General features: G+C 36.6%; 1 protein-coding gene across 1 annotated transcript; it reads right to left on the bottom strand.

Annotated features, from left to right (window-relative positions):
* Positions 1-6,191: 6,191 nt before the first annotated feature.
* On the bottom strand, positions 6,192-21,148 carry LOC142985071 (uncharacterized). The gene is made up of 15 exons (XM_076132994.1): positions 20,442-21,148; positions 19,258-19,382; positions 18,712-18,830; positions 18,138-18,254; positions 17,479-17,598; positions 16,674-16,789; positions 15,006-15,194; positions 14,502-14,636; positions 12,941-13,078; positions 12,113-12,225; positions 11,174-11,294; positions 10,599-10,695; positions 10,185-10,273; positions 9,790-9,858; positions 6,192-9,157 (listed from the first exon to the last, which is right to left on the bottom strand). The coding sequence occupies exons 1-15, from the start codon at positions 20,865-20,867 to the stop codon at positions 9,026-9,028; spliced, it is 2,106 nt and encodes a 701-aa protein (XP_075989109.1). The 5' UTR covers positions 20,868-21,148; the 3' UTR covers positions 6,192-9,025.
* Positions 21,149-21,529: the final 381 nt, after the last annotated feature.

Here is a 21,529-nt window from a genome sequence, read left to right on the forward strand (position 1 = left end):
TTTATACGAACGTATCTTATCTATGTTTCGAAATTCAGCGTAAAGGTAGGTGATATAACGGCTGATAACGTGATAAGAGGACGTAAAGAGCTCTTTAGGGCGGCGTACCACAGGGCGCGACGCTCGGTACTGACCTTGATGAAAATTTAACTATCTGGATTCATTCGGCGAAATTTTATTTGCGAAATGGTCGTTTGAATGTTGAGTTATGTTTGTAGAGATTTTTAGGAGGTAATTTTAATTTGTTAATGGATTTATCTATACTAATATTATAAAGCTGAAGAGTTTGTTTGTTTGATTGTTTGTTTGTTTGATTGTTTGTTTGTTTGTTTGTTTGAACACGCTAATCTCAGGAACTACTGGTCCGATTTAAAAAAATATTTTAGTTTTAGATAGCCCATTTATCGAGGAAGGCTATAGGCTATATAACATCACGCTACGGTCATGAGGAGCGGAGTAGCAACGAAAAATGATACAAAAACGGGGAAAATTTTGATTGACCCATTCTCTTAGGTGACGCAAGCGAAGTTGCGCGGGTCAGCTAGTACATAGATAAAATCACACCTTGTTCTTGTAGGAGTAGACAGAATTAAAATATGGATTAAGATAATAGATATATGGTAGTTTTTATAACAATGTTTATTAATTACCTCTGTGATCTCGGTAGAAGAGTATACCACGATGTCTCGGGTTAAATTACACGGTTCCGGCAAAAGCTAATGGGCATTTTTAATTTGTATGAGGTTTCATTTGAACAGAAGTCCGAATGATGGTAATGTATGCGATATATGGCAATAGGGTCACTCCTCATTAAGTGGCAAAACGATAGTGTAATAAGTAGATATAGGCAGAGATATACATATATAGGATCGGCGGACTAAAGAACATAAGTCAAAAAGTCGAACTTTACAGGAACAATAAAAAACGTACTTTATTCCGTCTTGGAATTTTCAAATTGTGCGAGGCTGATAAGGTACACCACTTAGAATGCTGGGAATTATTTCTCAGTGACTTAAGTGCTTTAGTCAGATGGCGTATTGAATTATTTGAAGTCGAGAGACCTAATAAAAAAAATATCGAATTTTTTGACTTATGCTCTTTAGTCCGCCGGTCCTATATATAAAAACACGTTTGCTAAATACGTTGTTTGTTTCATGTTATAGAGGATGAATTTATTGCCATATACTGGTCACATGACTAAACTTAGAGATGCTATAAAACATTTAAATAGAAATTGTATATTATCAGGAAAGATTAAGGTAAAATACATAGCATAAAAATTATACGAAATCGGGAAAATATGAAAAAAAATTGTTAGTCATAACTAAAACTAAATATAAGTATTATCTATTCTAAAAACCAAAACAATAATTGGTTTTTCATAACAGCATTAAAATCATTTACCTACTGATAAAAATACGTAAGGTTTGCACTTAATTTTAAGTACAAATTTAAGTATTGCGTAATTTTAATCGTATCTAGGTATGTATTGGTGTTTCATACTTTTTGGTTGTTTCTTTCACGTTTTATTACTAAACAGTTCCTTAGTGTCTACCTACACTTATGAGAAAAAGGCGTAATTTAACGTATGTATGTATGTACCTACATATGTGTAGAGGTGAAGGAAAATATCGTGAGGAAACCTTGCATGCCTAAAATTTGTATAATACATTTATTGAGGGCATGCAAAGTCCCCAACCCGCACTTAGCCAGGGTGGTGGACTCAAGGCCTAACCCTTCCCCTCATAACGGGAGGATACTCTTGCCTAGCAGTGGGACAGTAATGGGTTACATTTATTTATTTATATGTATGTATATGTAAATAATAATACATGTACCTACTTTTCCACATGTTAAAAAACCTCTTCATAAATAAAGTCACGGTGAAAAGCAGTAAAAATATTTCAAAATAAAAAATAAGTTATATTTTTCTAATATTTCCGCCATGACACGCCTACAAAAAACCTCTCTCGTAATTGTTATTTTAATTGGACTTCCACACGCAAATTTACATTGTTGACAGCTCGTATTATCACAATCACGACTGTTTTCCCCGAGGGGATAGACAGACGTGAATTAAACTAACTAGGTTGTTTGTTTGTCGTATGGTTAGTGGTCAACCTAGTGTCAAAGTTGTACAAGCCGCCCGAGAGGCCTTTGACATGGCTTAACGACTGTTATCTTAGTAGACAACAGCCGGTACCGACTTTTTACGTGCCCTCCGAAGCACGGAGACGCCCACCTCAATTACCACGATGCGGTCACCCATCTACGGAATGACTGCGCCAAGCGTTGCTTAACCCACAGATCGTTTACCGACCGGTGAGCGCAACTGGCTATGGGTTAACTAAGTGGACCGGCTACGTTTGTGAGTCCCATTTAAAATATCCTATTGATCGATTTACAGCCAAAGGGCGGTTAGTTTTATAAAAACGATCATAACTGTTGAATAAGTTTGTTTTTAGAGAATGCAATCCCGATCTCGCGGGATCCCGATCTCGCGAGATCCCGTGTATTTTTTCGGGATCAATCCCGAAGCATAATATGATGAGATCCCGTTCGGGATTGTCGGAGAGGGCATTTTCAGCAGCTGGCTTCATTGCAATAGACTTAAGATGCTGATTAGAAGATCGTACTATTGATACACTTTGTTTTTAAGAGGCTCCTTTCAAAACGCCATGTGATTACTTTTTATTTTGATCTCCTGGAGCTACACCTACTTTTTGATTATGTTCATGTTATTACACCTGTTAATTATATTACGTTGTTAGTAATATTCAAAAATAAAGGCTTTTATTTTCTTTCAAATAATAATTTATTGCATTCACCACACTATCACACACATATTACATTAAACAAGCCGTTTTAATCGTATTATTTTTACTAACTGGACGGGATCCCGAAAATCTCGGGATCCCGCGGGATTGATATTTCTGATCGCGAGGGATCTCGAGTTGACGATCTCGAGTCGGGATTGCATTCCCTATTTGTTTTATAGTACTTTTATTAAGCGCCCGTAGCTAAACTGCGCTTACCGTTCGATAAACAAGCTGTGGGTTAAACAACGCTTGGAGCCGTCATTCCATAGATGGGTGACCGCGTAGTGGTATTTGAACTGGGCGTCTCCGTACTTCGGAGGGCACGTTACAAGACGGTCCCGGTTGTTGTCTATTAAGATAACATGCTTATCTCTTAAAAGTAAATTCAGAATATATGATAAATATATCTACTATAAAAATAATAGTAAGAATCATATCCTGTAGTTTAATATTAGATCATTATTTTTATTACGAAAGAATTCACACGAAATTCTTACTAAACCGGAATTTAAATGAATAATAAAAAACAAAAGAAAATCATGTCATTTTCTTCGAATACAAATTCTCGGAAAATTAAAATATTTATAATAATGTATTATGTATTTTAATGTATTGTAATAGGGCTGAAAATTGTGTGTGAATTGCTTTAGTTACGAGTATGAGCTGTAAATAAATATGATATCCGTTTGTCACTTTAGAAGTATTTCGCAGAAGTTTAACAAAGTAATTTTAACTATTCTAAAAACTTTCTCCCTACTACATACATCATCATCAGTCTAGCCTTTCTTCCAACTATGTTGGAGTCGGCTTCCAGTCTCACCGGATGCAGCTCAATACCAGTGTTTTACATGCAGCGACTGTCTATCTGACCTCCACAACACGCAGTTACCTGGGTTATAACACGATACCCTTCAGAAAGCAGAGTCAGATTGATGCTTGAGAGTCTTGATGTCAGACTTTCAAGCTTCCGACAACTTACTTTTAATAACTGTCAAAGATCTTTGAAAATTACAGCCGAGACCCACAAATTAACGCACCTTCCGAAACAGTGAGGAACTCGATGTGTAAGATGGTCACCCATCCACAGAACAACCTCGGCAAGCGTAGCTTAACCTCAGGGATTGATCCGAGCCGTTGTTGTTAATTAAGCCATGGGCTCCGTGACCAAAAATTTGTAAGTATGGAAGTTCCTGTTTGTTAAACTTTCACGAAAAAACTACTAAGTAAATGGACTTATATGAAATTTGGTACATACCTAGATAGAATATAACCTAGATTTACACATGGGATACATTATTCCCGGTAAATGTTTACACACGGACAAAGTCGCCGGCAAAAGGTAGTTACGTAATAAGTAAGGTAGGTATAAAAAAATATAACGAAAAAATATGGCCGCTTTTGCACTGCCAACCAACACTGCGATACAACAAATTAAATATACCGCCAAAGAACTGTAGCATTTCTCCTTTTCCATAAACTTTATCAAATGAAAAATGAAGATATTTTATTTAACATCAACCGTATTTTTAATCAGTCTTGATTTATTAGCACTTTATTATTAAACTTAAACGTATTTCTAATTAAATAATGTATAAGTAAAGTTACCATGACCAAGTAAAGATGCCACAATTGAAATATTAGTAGTTGCTCCTAACATTCTCAACGGAATTTTGAAATCAACCCAAATTACGGTATGATCAGAGACTAATAAATAACTTACATATTTTTATAGTTTTCCTTACGTATAATTGACGTTTAGTCTATATCAATAATAATTATTGTATAAACCACATTGTAAATCTTTTAGCGATTGAAAAGAGTGGCCATGAGTTTCTTGTTAGCTCTTTTCATAAGGCTCTACCCCCTTTCCGAGCTAGTGGTAGATTCAGTAATTGTAACGACTATCATAAGTGTCAATATTTGACCTAAATGAATAAATAATTGATTTTGATTTATAAAGTTACTTAAAAAATTGTTTTACTGAATTTCCTTCACAATGTAACCTAGATATATTATCATTATCAATTCTATATAAACATAGGTGTCGATCGATCCTGTTTATCAGATAAGGCACTTACGCGGTGTGTTACTAAGTGACGAATAACGCTGGCTTGATTCAACATTGAAGGACTTATTTCCGAATATGATTTTGTTAAAATGACTAATGCCCTGAGACACATTTAGCGGTAGTTTATTCAAACTGTCATGTTTATATCATCTTAAGCAAACCTTGGCGCGGTAAATCTATAGATGGGTGACCGAATAGCGGTATTGGAACTGAGCGTCTCTGTGCTTCGGAGGGCACGTAAATAGTCGGTCTCGGTTGTTGTCTACCAAAATAAATTTACCGCGCCAAGGTTTGCTTAAACGCTAGTGAATAGATAAACTACCGCTAAATGTATCTCAGAAACCGGGGGTATATTAATGTCTAGTAGTCTCAGTCTCAGGTATAAACTAAAATCGGCTCAGTTTGAGTCAGACTTAGCGTTTACGGAACCCTAAAACTTGCAAGGTAGTAGGTATTGTTTAACCCAAGCTAAACCCCGTATAGAAAAATAATAATAATCATGTTTTACCCCAAGTCTTTAACTATTTAAATTCAAAATTTAATCGATATCGGTTAAGTAGTTTATCCGTGCGAGGGTAACAAATAGACTTACTTACCTACTTTTTCATTTCTAATATTAGTATTTATACTATGAAACAGCCAACTTAAATAGGTAATTGATCGCAGAAAGACAGACTTTTAAAATAGTTCTCGTATCAATATCAAGATAAAACCGCTTAATTTTGTACTGTTAAAATCTCCCACCTTACTCTGCGCGGGAATTGAACCCAAGGCCTTGCAATCAACAGTCGCATGCAGTCCTATAACCACATCTGCATTATTATCTAATTATCGTAAAATCATGTACCAACATAATCCTACCATCTAATCAAATGTAATGTTATTTGTAAAATCTATCTAGATATTACGATCACTTATATGATAAGAAATTTTCTTTATCTTAGTACCTAATAAAAAGTTGTTTATATCCAAAATTTCCGTGACCTAACCAAGAGTCGAATCCAAGATCAAGTCATTTTCTTTTTATTAACCCGTTACTGTCCCACTATTGGGCAAGGGTCTCCTCTCAAATTAGAGAGAGGTGTTAGGCCTTGTCCACCACGCTGGCCATACCTATATAAAATAAATATTATTGGACAACTCACACACGTTCATTCGATTCCAAACTAAGTAGAGCTTGTACTGTAACCAAATAACTGATAAACATACTTACTTCTAAATAAATACTTATATAAATAAATTAACAACTTTAAAAATATTTGTCGTAATTTTAACCTGAAAATACCAAAAATAAAACTTCAAACTAGCTAAGATTCATTTATTCTCGCGATACGTTGCAGAATCAAATGTTTAGTTTAAATAAAAACCTAGCGTTCCCGCACATTATAACTAACTATTTACAAAATTCCTTATATATATAGCCTATAATATTCGCTACTTTTAGTAAAAAAACTCTAGTTTTCCATACATATTTACAGCAAAATTTAGACCAACGCACCATTTAACTTTATATGCCTGAATTTAGCCAATAAACCCTGTAAGTAACATAAATACAGTAGTCGTATACGCGGAGTGCGTGTGAGGGAACGGAAGCACGTCGTTGTTACGTCTCCGTCACACGCACTCCGCGTATAGTATATTAGTGTTTTTTTTAAAAGAACAATAATTACCGAGTAATAATAGAAATCAGCAAAATCATTTTATACCAAAGAAAGAGTGTACAATCTTCATGAGAAAATTAATTAATTTATCATTAAAATATGAACAATTTGCCTTCAAATCGTTCTTCGATAAAATTACTATAATGTCAGTTGACTCATATAATATGAGGTCCGGGAAAAAGTATTTTCGCATTATAGTAGTATGTATGAACTTTTAATAAAATCTTTTCTCTACACAAAAAAGCTCGATATTTGGGTACCTCACGAGCTCACTGAAAGAAACCTAATGAACCGTGTACTCATTTGTGATTCTTGAAGACCAAGAGATGTTATTACAAGTTCATACATACTATAATGCGAAAAGACTTTTTCCCCGACCTAATACTTAGGAGGTATCGAGAGAAAACGTCACTTGGTACGATTCTTACAAACTTCCCTTGCTTCATTCACATACATACATGTTGTCATACAGGACCGCCGGTTACGAGTACTACGCAATATGTAATATTAGCGCTTAATTCAAATTTTGCTGTAAATATGTTAATTAATTGTTATTGTTAATGAATATTGGTCTATTAGCAGTTATATAGATTTATAACCGGTTTCAATAACATAACTAAAGATAGGGATAGATACTACAAACAATATATTCGTTAGTTAATGAACTATCTATCTATATTTAAAGGTATGTTTTTGCAACCGGTTATATGTACTTAAGTCATTTTACATACTAGCGATTATAGAACGCGTGCAGTCTTTAATGCGATTGATGTTATAAAATAGTATTCTTTAAAAAACAATTTTGGTTAAAATACATGCATAATATCACGCATTTTTCCATAGGGGTAGGCAAAGACTAAAGAAAACCACTTGGTGTGATCCTTACAAACTTCCCTTGCTTCATTCACATACATACATGTTGTTACACAGGACCGCCATTTTTTACTTTGATAATATCATTAAAAAAAAAATTATTCTTTTATTACACATTCTTTGCGTACGCACTAAATACGCCTGTAAAACGCACACGCCCCGCAATCGCAAGTATATATAAGACTTTTACAGTAGTTTTACTAATAAACGTGTTATAAGCTGTGACTAGTTATACAGTGTACACTTACAATCAATGTTGTAACTGTATATGAGTGAAGACAAAACACTGTATAACTAATCACAGCTTACAACACGCTTATTAGTAAGATAGTGAATATATTACATTATGTCAAAGTTACATTTTAAAGTATAAGACCTTTTCGTTTATGGTCATCGGCCATATTGGTTTTACATAATTTCTATGATTGTGGTTCCGTATTGCATGGTAAAGAAACCACGTTAGACTTGTTATATTTTGAACCTATTAGATCATGAGGTCTCAAGTTTGATAGACGGGTAAAGTAATCGTCTTCTCTAATTTATATTAGAACTAGCTGACCCGGCAAACGTTGTTGTGCCATAAAAATTAAATAAAAAAACATTGTCCTGCGGACAAAATTGTGAATCTAAACCATTCTCAAACCCCCTTGAACAAAAAATTTCATCAAAAACGGTCCAGTCGTTTAAGAGAAGTTCAGTGACATACACACTTACAGAAGAATTATATATATAAAGATATTTCTCAATAGTAGTCCGGAGTTTGGTAACATGCCCGGTATATGACATGCTCGCCCCCTGTTACATGGGACTAGCATTGTTAATAGCGAAACGTGGCTGTTTTTATACATCTCTTTTCAACTTTAACAGATGTAATACTATGTTATTTAATGACCAAATTTAGTTACTACTGAAAATATTTTTATATAAATCAGAAAAGAATCTATCTAGGAATTGAACTCGGGACCTAGATTGACAATAATCAGTATGTATTCCTATGTTAAGGTATTTATCAATAGGCACCCTGAAATACATGATTTTTTATTTGAATTTGAAATTTAACATATTCCTGGACATATGTTCAAATAATAACAAGTAAAACGCGGTCCCTACTACATGTGCTATCCCTATAAAGCTGCATCTACACTAGGAAAGCCGAGTACGAATTTAAAAACACGCTTGTTCGAGGCTCTTAAGTCAGTTCACACTTTGTATTCGGTTTGTGCTCAGCTCTTCTAGTGTAAACACAGCTTAACAGACCATATTTGTATCATCATCATCATCATCATCTCAGCCGGGAATCGTCCACTGCTGGACAAAGGTCTCCGAGCGCCAATAGAACCGGTCATATTTGTATATCGCACTAATAATACAATAGTACTGTAACTCAAAGTACAACTTTTATCAGAATCCACGAATAACTTGTTTATTACTCCTCATTGTGGGTACAAAACAATATCACTATGCGGTCACCCATCTATAGAACGACCGCGCCAACGGTTGCTTAACCCACAGATTCGTTTACCGACCGGTGAGCGCAACTGGCTATGGGCGCCTCGGCACTATTGTATTATGAATGCGACACGTGTAGCGATGATTCCAGCCCCCTAGTGGTGCAGGGCGTGGTGCGGGGTAAGCACGGCCCCCCCGGCCGGCAGCACGGAGGTGAGCACGGGCGCGGCGCCGCTCACGCCTGACACGCCCGACACGCCGCCCACGCTGCCGCCGCAGAATATCACCTGGGGAACACCAAACTTAATGAAATAACAAGAATACACACGAAGTACCTAAACAAAAAAATATTTTAATAGGGCTCGAATTATAAATATATATAGATAGAAAATACAAAATTTTTAGACTATATGTAATTAACCCTTTGACCACCACGGTCGGCTATACTCGACAAATCAGAAAGTGCTCACGACACTTTCGTCGGCAGATGTCGACAAAAATATAGCGTCGTGAGCACGTTCTGATTTGTCGAGTATAGCCCAGTGGCGTTGCGTGCATTGGCGGGATCCCGTATAAAAATTGTTTGGGGGCCCTTATATTGTTTGGGGGTAAAGATTTTTCACAAATAAATTATAATAAATAATAATAATAACAAAAAATATAATAATTATTATTATTTCTTTTTCCTTACACACTTTTGGGGGCCCCGTATAATTGATACGGCAGATACGGCGGTAGCTACGCCCCTGAGTATAGCCGACCGTGGAGGTCAAAGGATTAACAAAACAACATTTTAATAAGGCTAGGATTTAAACATACACATGGGCACTATATCAAGTTTTAAATGGATGGATAGATGTGGAAGGATTTGCACCACAAAATGAGCAAAGTTCTTAAACATATGTTTTTGAATACTTACTTGTGATACAGGCGTCGCCGGCTGTCCGGGCGTAGCTAGAACATATTGTTGTTGTCTAACACCGCCGACCTGGAAAATAATACAAATATTATAAAATTGAGAAGAAATATTTCGAAATTTTTATTGAACCAGGTCAAAATTTAAGGAAAGTTTTTAAATGAAATTCTGCACAGTCGGCTAGATCAAATACAAATGGCTGTCGTACCCAGCTAGGAGATTATTATGTATAGGAAAGGATTCAAACCCACGACCTGTCAAAGTCAAAGTCAAATATTTTCATAAACTTTAACAAGTATTTGAAATCGTCAAAATATTTTTTATCTACCACCGTTTCGGAAAGCTGTTGCTCGTGAGAAGAAACGGCAAGAAACTCACGATTTCATTCGTATATTTACCTGATGTATTTGTGTTGGTTGCTGCTGTATCGTCTGTCTGTGTTGCTCGTCTGTTTCCACGACCACCTGCTCCATGAAAGTGCTGCCACCTGTTGAAGAAATAAAACAACTTTTATTACTGTTATCTATACTATTATTATATAGCTGAAGAGTTTGTTTGTTTGAACCCGCTAATCTCAGGAACTACTGGTCCGGTTTGAAAAAATATTTCAGTGTTAGTTAGTCCATTTATCGAGGAAGGTTTAAGGCTATATATCATCACGCTACGACCAATAGGAGCGAAGTACCAGTAAAAATGTTACAAAAACGGGGAAATTTTTGACTGGAAACCGACTCCAACATAGTTGGAAGATAGGCTAGAATTATATATAACTACTACTATTATTGGTGAAAATGCACAGAATGATAACATACCTGTATTATTAGTGGTAGTATTTGACGTGATAGTCTCACAGCCGAATAAACAGTGTTGCACCGTCCACCGAGGCTCGAAGGGTATGTGAGTCTTTACCTAGAAAAAGTAACAACACAAAATTTATTAAATATGTGCTTTATTATTATAAACTTTTGTGTGTAAGTAATATCACGCTTGTATACCAAGAAGGTGTTATGTTGCAATATTAATAAGGAGAGACCAAAAGTACTTTGCAGCCGGGGAATCGAGCCATAATTGTTATATATGTTACTGTAAAAGCCCGAACTATGGTAACTCCTAAGATTTGACGGTAAATGCCGGTATATAATTATACCGTAACATAGTTATGAAGAAGGAGTTTTTTATATACCGTAACATAGTTTTTAAACTCCGGCTTGTTCGGACTTTTACCATTGAGAGTTGGTAAATCTTAGGTTTTACCAGAAAATCTTAAGATTTACCACAGTCCGGACTTTTACAGTAACATATATAAAACTATTTCGTTTCTAGACTCCACGCGGGCATAGCCACGGGCGAAAAAATAGTAAATAATATAAAAAATGTCTGATATTACCTTTAATTCAGTAGTAAGCATGAGTATATGCCTGCACGGCAACTTGAACACTTTGCTGAACAAACACGAACACTCCTGCGTCGATGTGCCGTACTTGCAGATCGCCGCGCTACTGTGCTTCCTGAAACATACATACATACATACATACATACATACATACAAACATACAGTATTATATTAAACTAGGATTTTAAATTTCATGCCTTATTTTAAGCATTTAAAACCAGTGAAATGTATATTATTTATTTGTATTCAAAGACCTATAAACCAAGTTACACATTTCTAACTTTAAATATGCACGAAATACTATTTCAACATTCACGCCATATTTTTATTCTTGAAAAGATAATTTTCTAAATTTACTGAATTACTCGTTGATATATGTTTAACGAAAATCCATAAAAATAAGTTTCATTCTTCTAGCTACGAAAATGACCTTACATACATAACTATTTTTCTCATTACTCATCAACTATTTTACCCTTTTAGGGATGGAATACTACTAATAAAAAATCCTTTCTTAACAGGTGTCTACAGCATAAAAGGCACCGCTTCTCCAAACTTCAGGCTTAAAACTCGTATAGTTTAAGCTCTGCGATTATCATCAATCAGTCAATAGTAATTTTATACTAAGAGACTAGTTGACCCGGCAAACATTGTTTTGCCATACTTATACATTTTCTTAAAAGTGTTGGGGTGACAACCCTTGTCAGTAAGGGGTATAAAAAATAGATGTTGGCCGATTCTCATACCTAGTCAATATGCTCACAAAATTTCGTGAGAATCGGTCAAGCCTTTTCGGAGGAGTATCGTAACTAACATAGCGACATGGATATTTTATACATAAGATGTAGGGAACGAACCTTTGTTCGCTAAATACAAATGCTCCAACCACTTTGTTATCACTGTTTCAATATAATACCAAAGGTTACATCTTACCTGCCGGCTCTATCGTCGAGGCACTTCTGGGCTAACTTAGTTTGATGCGACATCAAATTATACGCGTACTGCGTTATCGTGTCTGTTGGTGATTGCTTCAAGTTTTCAGTCTCCTGTAAAGACAAATAAAAATATTAAAATAAATAATAAATTTAACTCATTAATGTCCTACTGCTGGGCAAGGGTCTCCTCCCGTAATGAGGGAGTGGTTAGGCTTTAAGTCCACCACGCTGGCCAATTGCGGGTTGGGGACTTAGCATACCTTCAAGAACTATTCTAGAGTTTTCAAGAATGTAAGGTTACATCACGATGTTGTCCTTCACCACTGGAGCAAGTGATAATTATGTCTAATACACAAATAATTTGGAAGTCATTGGTGTATTGCCTCGGGTCCGAACATTTAACCACTTGTGTAGGTGGTGCCATCTTATTTTATTGTACCTTAATATAGCTCTATATTTCTATCAAGTCTATAATAAAATGTGTTTTTGACATTTCATAAAGAGGAGCTGATTTAACTGATATTCAACTACCCTATCTATACATATAAATAAAAATGAGTCACAGAAATGTATGTACGCATATAACTTTTGAACAACTAAACTAAATTGGATAATTCTTTTTTAATATGTTTGTAAATGTCGGGACAAGGTTTGTATGGGATCGATGGGACCAACATTCTAACAGAAATGGAAGAAAAACATGATCTATTCTCGGACAGAGTTGGGCCAGTCCACTAGTAAATAAATAAATGTGTTAAACATTTCATAAAGAGTAGCTGATTAGACTGATAGTCAACTACCCTATTATAAATTGTATAGTACTCACTCGTAACCTGCTGACGGCAAACGACCTCCTCTCGTTCTCCAGCTGATTGGCGACGTTGAAGAATATCGACACGAACTCGTCGCACTGTATGTTGTTGCGAACTAATGACTGAAACTTGGTCACTAGGCGTTCAAGACCCTGTGGAAATTAATATAAATTAATAAATATCATTGGACAAAACACACAGTCATTTGATTTTATAAGCTGAGCTTGTACTATGGTAACTAGATAACTGATAAACATACATAATAAATGTAACCCATTGTCCCACTGCTAGGCAAGAGTCTCCTCCAGTAATGAAGGAGGGGTTAAGCCTTGAGTGCACCACGCTAGCCAAGTGCGGGTTGGGGACTTTGCATACCCTCATAAATGTATCAAAACAAATTTTAGGCATGCAAGGTTTCCTCACGATGTTTTCCTTCACCGTTGGAGCATGTGATAATTATTTCTAATACACACATAACTACGAAGAGTCATTGGTGTGATGCCTCGGGTTTGAACTAGTGTTGTAAAAAAGCTCGAGTCGGCGCTTAAACGCTTGAGTCGACGCTTAAGCAGATTGCTAATGCTCAAGTCGGGACTCGACTGAAGCGCTCGACGCTCAAGCAGTGGCTTGAGCGTTATAGCTCGGGTTTGAGCGCGCGCTTAGATTACATAGCTAGGTAAAATGTAAGAAAAATAGTATAATTGAAATAATATATTTTTTTGTGATATTTTCTATATTAATAGAAAAATATTTAAACAATACCATGAAGAAAGACCCATACTGGTCCGTATATTTTCGTTACTAAGTTTGTTCCTTCTTTTAGTTATGATAAGGCCAGTTTTCGAAAATGCCACTTCGCTTGGCACACTCGTGCTCGGAACAGATAAAATTTCGAATGCCAGGTTAGTTAAGTTTAGCAATGTAGATTGCTTATTTTTCCACCACAACATCACATCTGTGTTGTTGGATTGTTGTTTATACATTGAAGAAAATAATGAATTTCTGGTCTGAATTTCAGGTTCTTGATTTTCTATCCTATCTTCATCTATCAATATTTATTTTGATACATTTGTTTTAATTTTCTTAATGGTATCGCATTGCTTTTATTCATAAAATTATTATTATTAAAACGTGGATCTAATATAGTAGCTATTTCTGTAAGATCCGTTTTTATCAGTGAAGAGTATTCATTTAATTTCGTAATTATACATCATTTACGGATTTGTTTAATTTATTTACAATTCGAAAATGTTGCATGTGATCCAACAACGAGTCCATGAAGGGAATAACATTACCGTGACTTCATAGAATTATGAATTTAAACATTACAACGCTTGAACGCTTGAGCGCATTACTCGAGCCTGAAAGTCTAAACTCTCAACGCTCGCAAGCCTTAAGCGCTCAAGCGTTTAACGCTCAAGTCTAAAACGCTCAACAGCGTCGACTCAGCGCTTAACGCTCGACGCTCAGCGCTCATTTTTACAACACTAGTTTGAACCTGTGACCACTTGCGTGGGAGGTACTAACTTATACCTTATATACGAAATAAAATTGTGTGTAGTATGTTAGTAATACCTTATGTAGTATATTAGTATAGTTGTCGGCCTCGAGCCACGCGTCCAGCTTGGAGATGGCTCCGTTGGGCCGCGTCATCAGCTCCCACAGGCGCAGCGTGCCCGCGCCCGTGCCGATTATACTGCGCTTCAGTGCCTGCAATACATTATATATTATTATCTATACATATCATAAACAGTAAAAATAGCGTAATATTTATTATGTTTACAAAATAATCAATTTTATGAACAGTTAGGAAATACAAAACGACAATTTAATAACCTAGAAAGTTAACATTATAGGTAACAAATTTTGTTCTACGTGTTTGACTCAAAACATGACAAAGAAAAATGATTTTTTAACATTTACATTGTATAGTCATAACATAAATATATAAGTCCTTTATAGAGCTCTTTCGCGCCTACCACACTCCCTACCTCGTTTGTCCGTCAAATTGATTTATTATCAGCTTATTAGCCGCGTCTATGCTAGTTCACATAGTTTTCAAGGCTCATGGTCCCATACCTGCAGCTGCGGCGCGGCGTGGTCCCCCCTGAGCAGTGCCAGCGCATAGCTCTTGACCCGCGCGGCCACGTCGTCCAGCGCCAGCGCCGCGTCGTGGCGGGCCGCGGCCAGTACAGCGCGGGCCGCCGCGCCCGCCGCCTGCCACACCGAACACGTCACGTGCGCCGATGGAAACGCTGAACGAACTGCCTGTGAATAAAATACTTGTGTAAATGATTATTGCTTGAATCCTCACCGAAATTACCACGTGGCATAGTGCGACTAGTGAATGCAATCCCGATCTCGCGGGATCCCGATCTCGCGAGATCCCGTGTATTTTTTCGGGATCAATCCCGAAGCATAGTATGACGAGATCCCGTTCGGGATTGTCGGAGAGGGCATTTTCAGCAGCTGGCTACATTGCAATAGACTTAAGATGCCGATTAGAAGCTCGTACTATCGATACACTTTGTATTTTAAGAGGCTACTTTCAAAATGCCATGTGATTACTTTTTATTTTGATCTCCTGGAGCTACACCTACTTTTTTGATTATGTTCATGTTATTACACCTGTTAATTATGTTACGTTGTTAGTTATATTGAAAAATAAAGGCTTTTATTTTCTTTCAAATAATAATTTATTGCATTCACCACACTATCACACACATATTACATTAAACAAGCCGTTTGAATTGTATTATTTTTACTAACTAGACGGGATCCCGAAAATCTCGGGATCCCGCGGGATTGATATTTCTGATCGCGAGGGATCTCGAGTTGACGATCTCGAGTCGGGATTGCATTCCCTAAGTGCGACTTCATGTAGCAGGCTTCCAACTTGTACTCTAATACATACAAACATAAAATCACGCCTTTCGATGACATTAGGCAGAGAACAGAGAACTCCACTTTTCATTATTTTTTTCGTCATTACAATCATTCATTCTCTCTACGTGACTAACTCCCGGTTTCTGAGATACATTTAACGGTAGTTTGCCTATTCAATAGCGTCAAAACTCATACAAAAAAAACGCTATTGAATAGATAAACTACCAGGGGTAAACCATCTAAGCATACATCCTCTTTCAAACCACAACAATGCCTTACCATCCTATTCCTTACTTATTTTTTAACCCATAACTATCCCACTGCTGTGCAAGAGTCTCCTCTAAATGGAGGGGTTAGACCTAAATTAGGCCTCGGGTTCGAACCTGCAACCACTTGCGTGGAAGGTACCAACTTATACCACTCGGCCACAAATTTTAAGCATGTAAGATTTCATTCCTTATATTATTATTTATTGTATCCCGCATAGGTCACGAACGAAGATGTTCCCTCATCTATACTAATATTATAAAGCTGAAGAGTTTGTTTGTTTGTTTGTTTGAACGCGCTAATCTCAGGAACTACTGGGCCGATTTCAAAAATTATTTCAGTGTTAGATAGCCCATTTATCGAGGAAGGCTATAGGCTATATATCATCACGCTACGACCAATAGGAGCAGAGTATCAGTGAAAAATGTTAGAAAAACGGAGGAAATTATGATTCTCTTATGTGACGCAAGCGAAGTTGCGCTGGTCAGCTAGTTACTAATATTCCTCTATCTGACGCCACCTGAATCATCTGCAATAGATAGTCACAGGCCAATGACGATGTATCTTAATAGCCGCTAGTAGTGAAATATGTACCTGTTGACATTTAGTAGGATCGCACACGACACATCTGACTTGCCGCCACGCAGGGTTACACGACTTGAACGTTTCTAACAACCACGTCAAATCATCGCCGATCAGGGTTGATATACCTGCAAACAACATATATTTACTTTTAATATTATGAAACTTATTCTTAAATATATTACTTATCTGTTTATTTGTCGTATGGTAGTGGTCAACCTAGTGTCAAAGTTGTTCAAGCCGCCCGAAAGGCCTTTGACATGGCTTAACGACTGTTATCTTAGTAGACAACAACCGACTTTTTACGTGCCCTCCGAAACACCGAGACGCTCAGCTCAAATGCCACTACGCGGTCACCCATCTATGGAATGACCGCGCCAGGGGTTGTTTCAACCACAGATCGTTTACCGACCGGTGAGCGCAACTTATCTGATTACCATAATACGCTGCTGAGTTCGAAATGTCCAACATATTTTTATTTTTTTCATTCATTTTATCTGATGCTTATAAAAAAGTGATGATTTTCCTACACATGGTCATTTACCTCCAATAGTCTTTGAAGATTTGAAGAAAAATTTTAAGACCCATTACAATGTTATGTGTACAAGTCGCGAGAGTATAAAATTGATAATTTTTAAACTGGCTAACCCCCGGTTCCTGAGAACATTTAGCGGTAGTTTATCTATTCAATAGCGTTTTTTTATATGAGTTATAACACTATTGAATAGATAAACTACCGCTAAATATACCTCAGAAACCGGGGGTAAGGAGTTTGTTTATTCTTATCAGTACTAAAACAGTTATATGGGTAACCAACCTGCACTAACAATAACGGACTTGCCGTTGCCGTCCTCGGCTAGGAACAGCGTGACGTTGTGTTTCACCGCCGGACTGCCCGTGCCGCCCACCGTCGGTATAGTACTGTTAAACTCTATTCCTGAAAACATTACAAAATGATTATAAAAAAATGTCCTCTTGTTACCCCAACCCCAACATAATATCAACAGTCGTTAAGCCATGTCAAAGGCCTTCGGGCGGCTTGAGCCTTTGACATGGCTTAACGACTGTTGATATTATGTTGGGGTTGGGGTAACACTCTCTATTTCCTTTAATAGCCAGGTGTGTCAGATAACGGTCCTAACGGACACGTTAGAGGCGCAGGACCGACGGCTTTACGTGCTCTCCGAGGCACGGAGGTCTACGACATATATTATTATTCGGGTCCTATATAATGTCTTCGAGACCTTACGTGCCGTGTAATGTGTGTAGCAAGCCATAGGACTCCTCGAAAAGTGAAATAAGTGCTGATTCCAATGAAGTGGTTTGGCTTCATGCAAGGTTAGATCATCGTCAGATCCTGATGGCATTTTTTTGCTTAAAAGGAGGCTTCCAACACTTTTTGTAATGTGCAAACTTGTAAATGGAAATAAATTAATTTAACATTGTTTTTTTTAATATAAATACAATTTAATTTACCTGTCTCAATACATAGGAACTGCGGCACAGAATTGAACGCCAGCTGCATGCTCGGTGTGGTCAAGTAGATGCATTGAATGCACCCCGACTGTGAGTGAAGGAGTTTGACTCCCGCATCTGAAACAACAATATTATGATAAATAAGCAGGTTTAATCTGTTCAATATCAATGTGGAATAAATATTGGTATTATTTACAGTTGTATAAAGTCTGGTTGTATTCTGTGTCTGTTGTTTGTATGTTTGTAACAGTACACACTTAACAAGACCAAGAACCAGTTTCATACCTCATGAATAAGTGTCAGATAATAATCTACTGGCTAGATAAAATGATGTATACAAACATCTGTCAAATTCCATCTAATATGCTAGGGCTGAAACTTAATCTTAGTGCAAGTGTTGCTGAGATTAAAAAAATATATGAACAATAACAAACTTCTTAGATTCTGTAAGAGTTATTACATCTCCCCACAGGTACTTCCTGCTATATTCAGACAAATAAATTTAAATGGCGAATCGTGATTTAAACTAAACATCAGATCGCCCAACATTTCACAAGTTGAACTTTATTGTTACCATAGTTAAGTTGTAGTTTTCTGACAACAAAGTCACACTTCTGATTGAGCCAGCGCACTGCTCCCGTGCCCACCGCCACTAACTGCTCCTCCGTTGTGATGATTTGACTGTCTGCAGTGCTGGAATGAGACAAAACCTGATATAAGTACATCAAAAATGAATCAGACATGATGGATTGCAATTGCAATCTTGCATTTTGTCTCTGGCTTGTCGATTTGGCAGATAAAACATCTGCCAAATCCTTGCAGTAATCTGACAAACTAACAGTCAAATGTCATGAAAGCTAAAGGTCAGTTTCACAGCACCTAGATATGTGCCTCGAAAACTGAAAAAATATCATTTTCTTTCAATCTGAATGTGGTGAAACCATTTAAGTTGTAGTCTAACAACTTAGTATAGAGTTTTGCAATGCACTTTTATGTGGATTTCAATAAGTAATGCTGTCTGTATTGAAAGTAGTAGTTGTATCAATACAGCTGCATAAGCCAGCAGTTTCCAGATGTTCATTGTTGGACTATACTAGTTAATGTGAGTAAATTTTAGTACCTCTCTGTGGTTTCAGCAGGTGGGTTCTCAATGATGGCAACCTCGTACTCTTGCTGCCCTTCCACCTGGGCACCGCTGCTGATCTCAAACTGTTGATACGTACTCTGTTGCTCTTCTACTTGTTGCTGGAAACATTATTTATTTAATTTAACTAAGCTTTAAAGATGAAATGGATGTATCATAGTATAAAGTGGTGTGCTGAGGGGGAGGCCTATACTCAACAGTGGGTGGATACGGGCTGATTAGATAGATAGAAGCATTACAGTTGCATCTATTGCAAGAGAGGTGTTTTTAAATGGATAAATATGTGGATATCCTTGCTTTACCAGTTTAGCAACAACAACTGCATATAATCAAGTTATTAATTCTCATATACATCTAAATTAGATAGATTTGTTCAAAATTTTTCTATTTACTTGCTACATTGTTAATAAGGTCATGCAAAATGATCCATATCACTTGAAATGGTGGCATATAAAGTGACGATGGCTTAATTCACTAAAGGTGTATGTCCAGCAATGATGCATCACTGCACCCAATATTGCTGGTAGCATGTATCCCCTACAATGTGCCTCATAAATGGTAATAGACTCGCCCCCTATTCCTAAGAGTGTTAATGGTGAAGTGTGTGGGTATTCAATACAATCATTGTCCTTTAGTGTAACTTCGGCTTTACAATAACTCTTATGCTAACACAAATGAAATATTAGTCTATCAATTAAATTAAAATCAAATAATTTCAGTATAATGTGTCTAAAACTTTTGAATGTATAATACTTTAATTTGTTGGAAATGATAAACATTGTATAAAGAAAATGAAAAAATTGTATTTTAACTAAAAGTCTTACTTGTATCAAAATAATGAATTCAATTTTATGTAAATTTTTGAATTATTGAGTTTTAGTGGATTCATGAGAATTTTAACATATAAGTTTACAATAAGTCTTAAGCAGGTACGACAAATACATAGGTACTGTAAACAGCAACTTCTAAATACATAAACACAGTTTCACTCAATATGAAAACAAGAGTCTTTGAAAAAGGTCAATGACCCATCATTTGCACATAATTAAACCTTGACTGTACACATCTTGAAGACTTGAACTCTAAAATGGGAGATATCATGTCTGAAATCATAACAACTACATTTTAGACCACTGATAGACATTTTTCAGGATACTCACCGTACTGACTTCTGTGTTACTTTGTACGAAGTTCGTGGTCTCCTCCTCAGGCTCTCCCTTCACGTCATATATCGTCTCCGCCATCACAATCCGCCCAGAAGAGTCCACAGTCCACATCCCGCCAAATGCAAAGTTCGAAGGGTTCCCACTTTGTTCGTAAAGGATCACTGTGTTTGGACCCAGTTGGACCGGCTCTCCCTTCATGTTGACGAACACTGACTGCTCAAAGTTACCTTCAACTAATTGTCCCGTGTGTACAATCTGCTGTCCTTGCTCCACAGGCACCTCAACCACCTGATTCACAACCTCAATCTTCTCTTTCTCTTCATTTTTTCTGTTCACCATTATCTTTTGTTTTTTCTCACTTTCCGCCGGTTCGTCACTTTTCCGTTTGATAACAGTCTTCTTTTTACTTTTCTTGTCCATTTTTACACTTATATTCACTAGTTTAACACTAAAACGAGCGTAACAACGCTAAATATTGTGATATTTTTTTCGGAAGCCCGCCTCGCCCATACATCGACATTGTACGCGTTGTATATTGATACCCGATTGTAATAATCACACTAACATGTAACAACCACTAACGACATTATTTACAGTAAATAAACAGAGTATTTTTCAGTTTTATGAACTGCAATCGAGTTAAATTCAAATTATGCCAGTGCGAAAAGGACAACTCAGAAAGACGCCATTTTCAAAATGGAGTCTGGCATTTTTCTCTTTCTAACGCTCCTCATGTCATCCCTTTCAAACACACGTTATTCGTTCGGAAACTTCAGTCCAGTGCACCAAGTGGAAAATTAATTTCATTTCATTTTACGGGTAATAAGTTTCATAATACATGAATAAAACAGGTAGGTACCATGCTACATCGCTTTACAATTTTAATGGCCCACTCAATAACTTTATTATAATTCATATTTGTAAATGTTTAATTTGGAGTAAATTTGGTGCTGTTTCATATCAGTTACTTATGCAGCTTAATTTTACGCTAATAAAATATAATGCAACAAACACTGAACAGCTCTTGAAAACTACCTAAGCAGAGTTGATAGATAGTAACATAATCCAAATATTTGTGCTAC

This window comes from Anticarsia gemmatalis, chromosome 29, assembly GCF_050436995.1.
Source record: "Anticarsia gemmatalis isolate Benzon Research Colony breed Stoneville strain chromosome 29, ilAntGemm2 primary, whole genome shotgun sequence".
NCBI lineage: Eukaryota > Metazoa > Arthropoda > Insecta > Lepidoptera > Erebidae > Anticarsia > Anticarsia gemmatalis.

Excerpts from the sequence above, each read along its gene's own strand:
- LOC142985071 (XM_076132994.1), bottom strand. The coding sequence starts at position 20,867 with ATGGACAAGAAAAGTAAAAAGAAGACTGTTATCAAACGGAAAAGTGAC. Across the intron at positions 19,383-20,441 it reads GTAACACAGAAGTCAGTACG|CAACAAGTAGAAGAGCAACA; the intron begins GTGAGTATCCTG and ends TAATGTTTCCAG. Across the intron at positions 10,274-10,598 it reads TACTACCACTAATAATACAG|GTGGCAGCACTTTCATGGAG; the intron begins GTATGTTATCAT and ends TTTCTTCAACAG.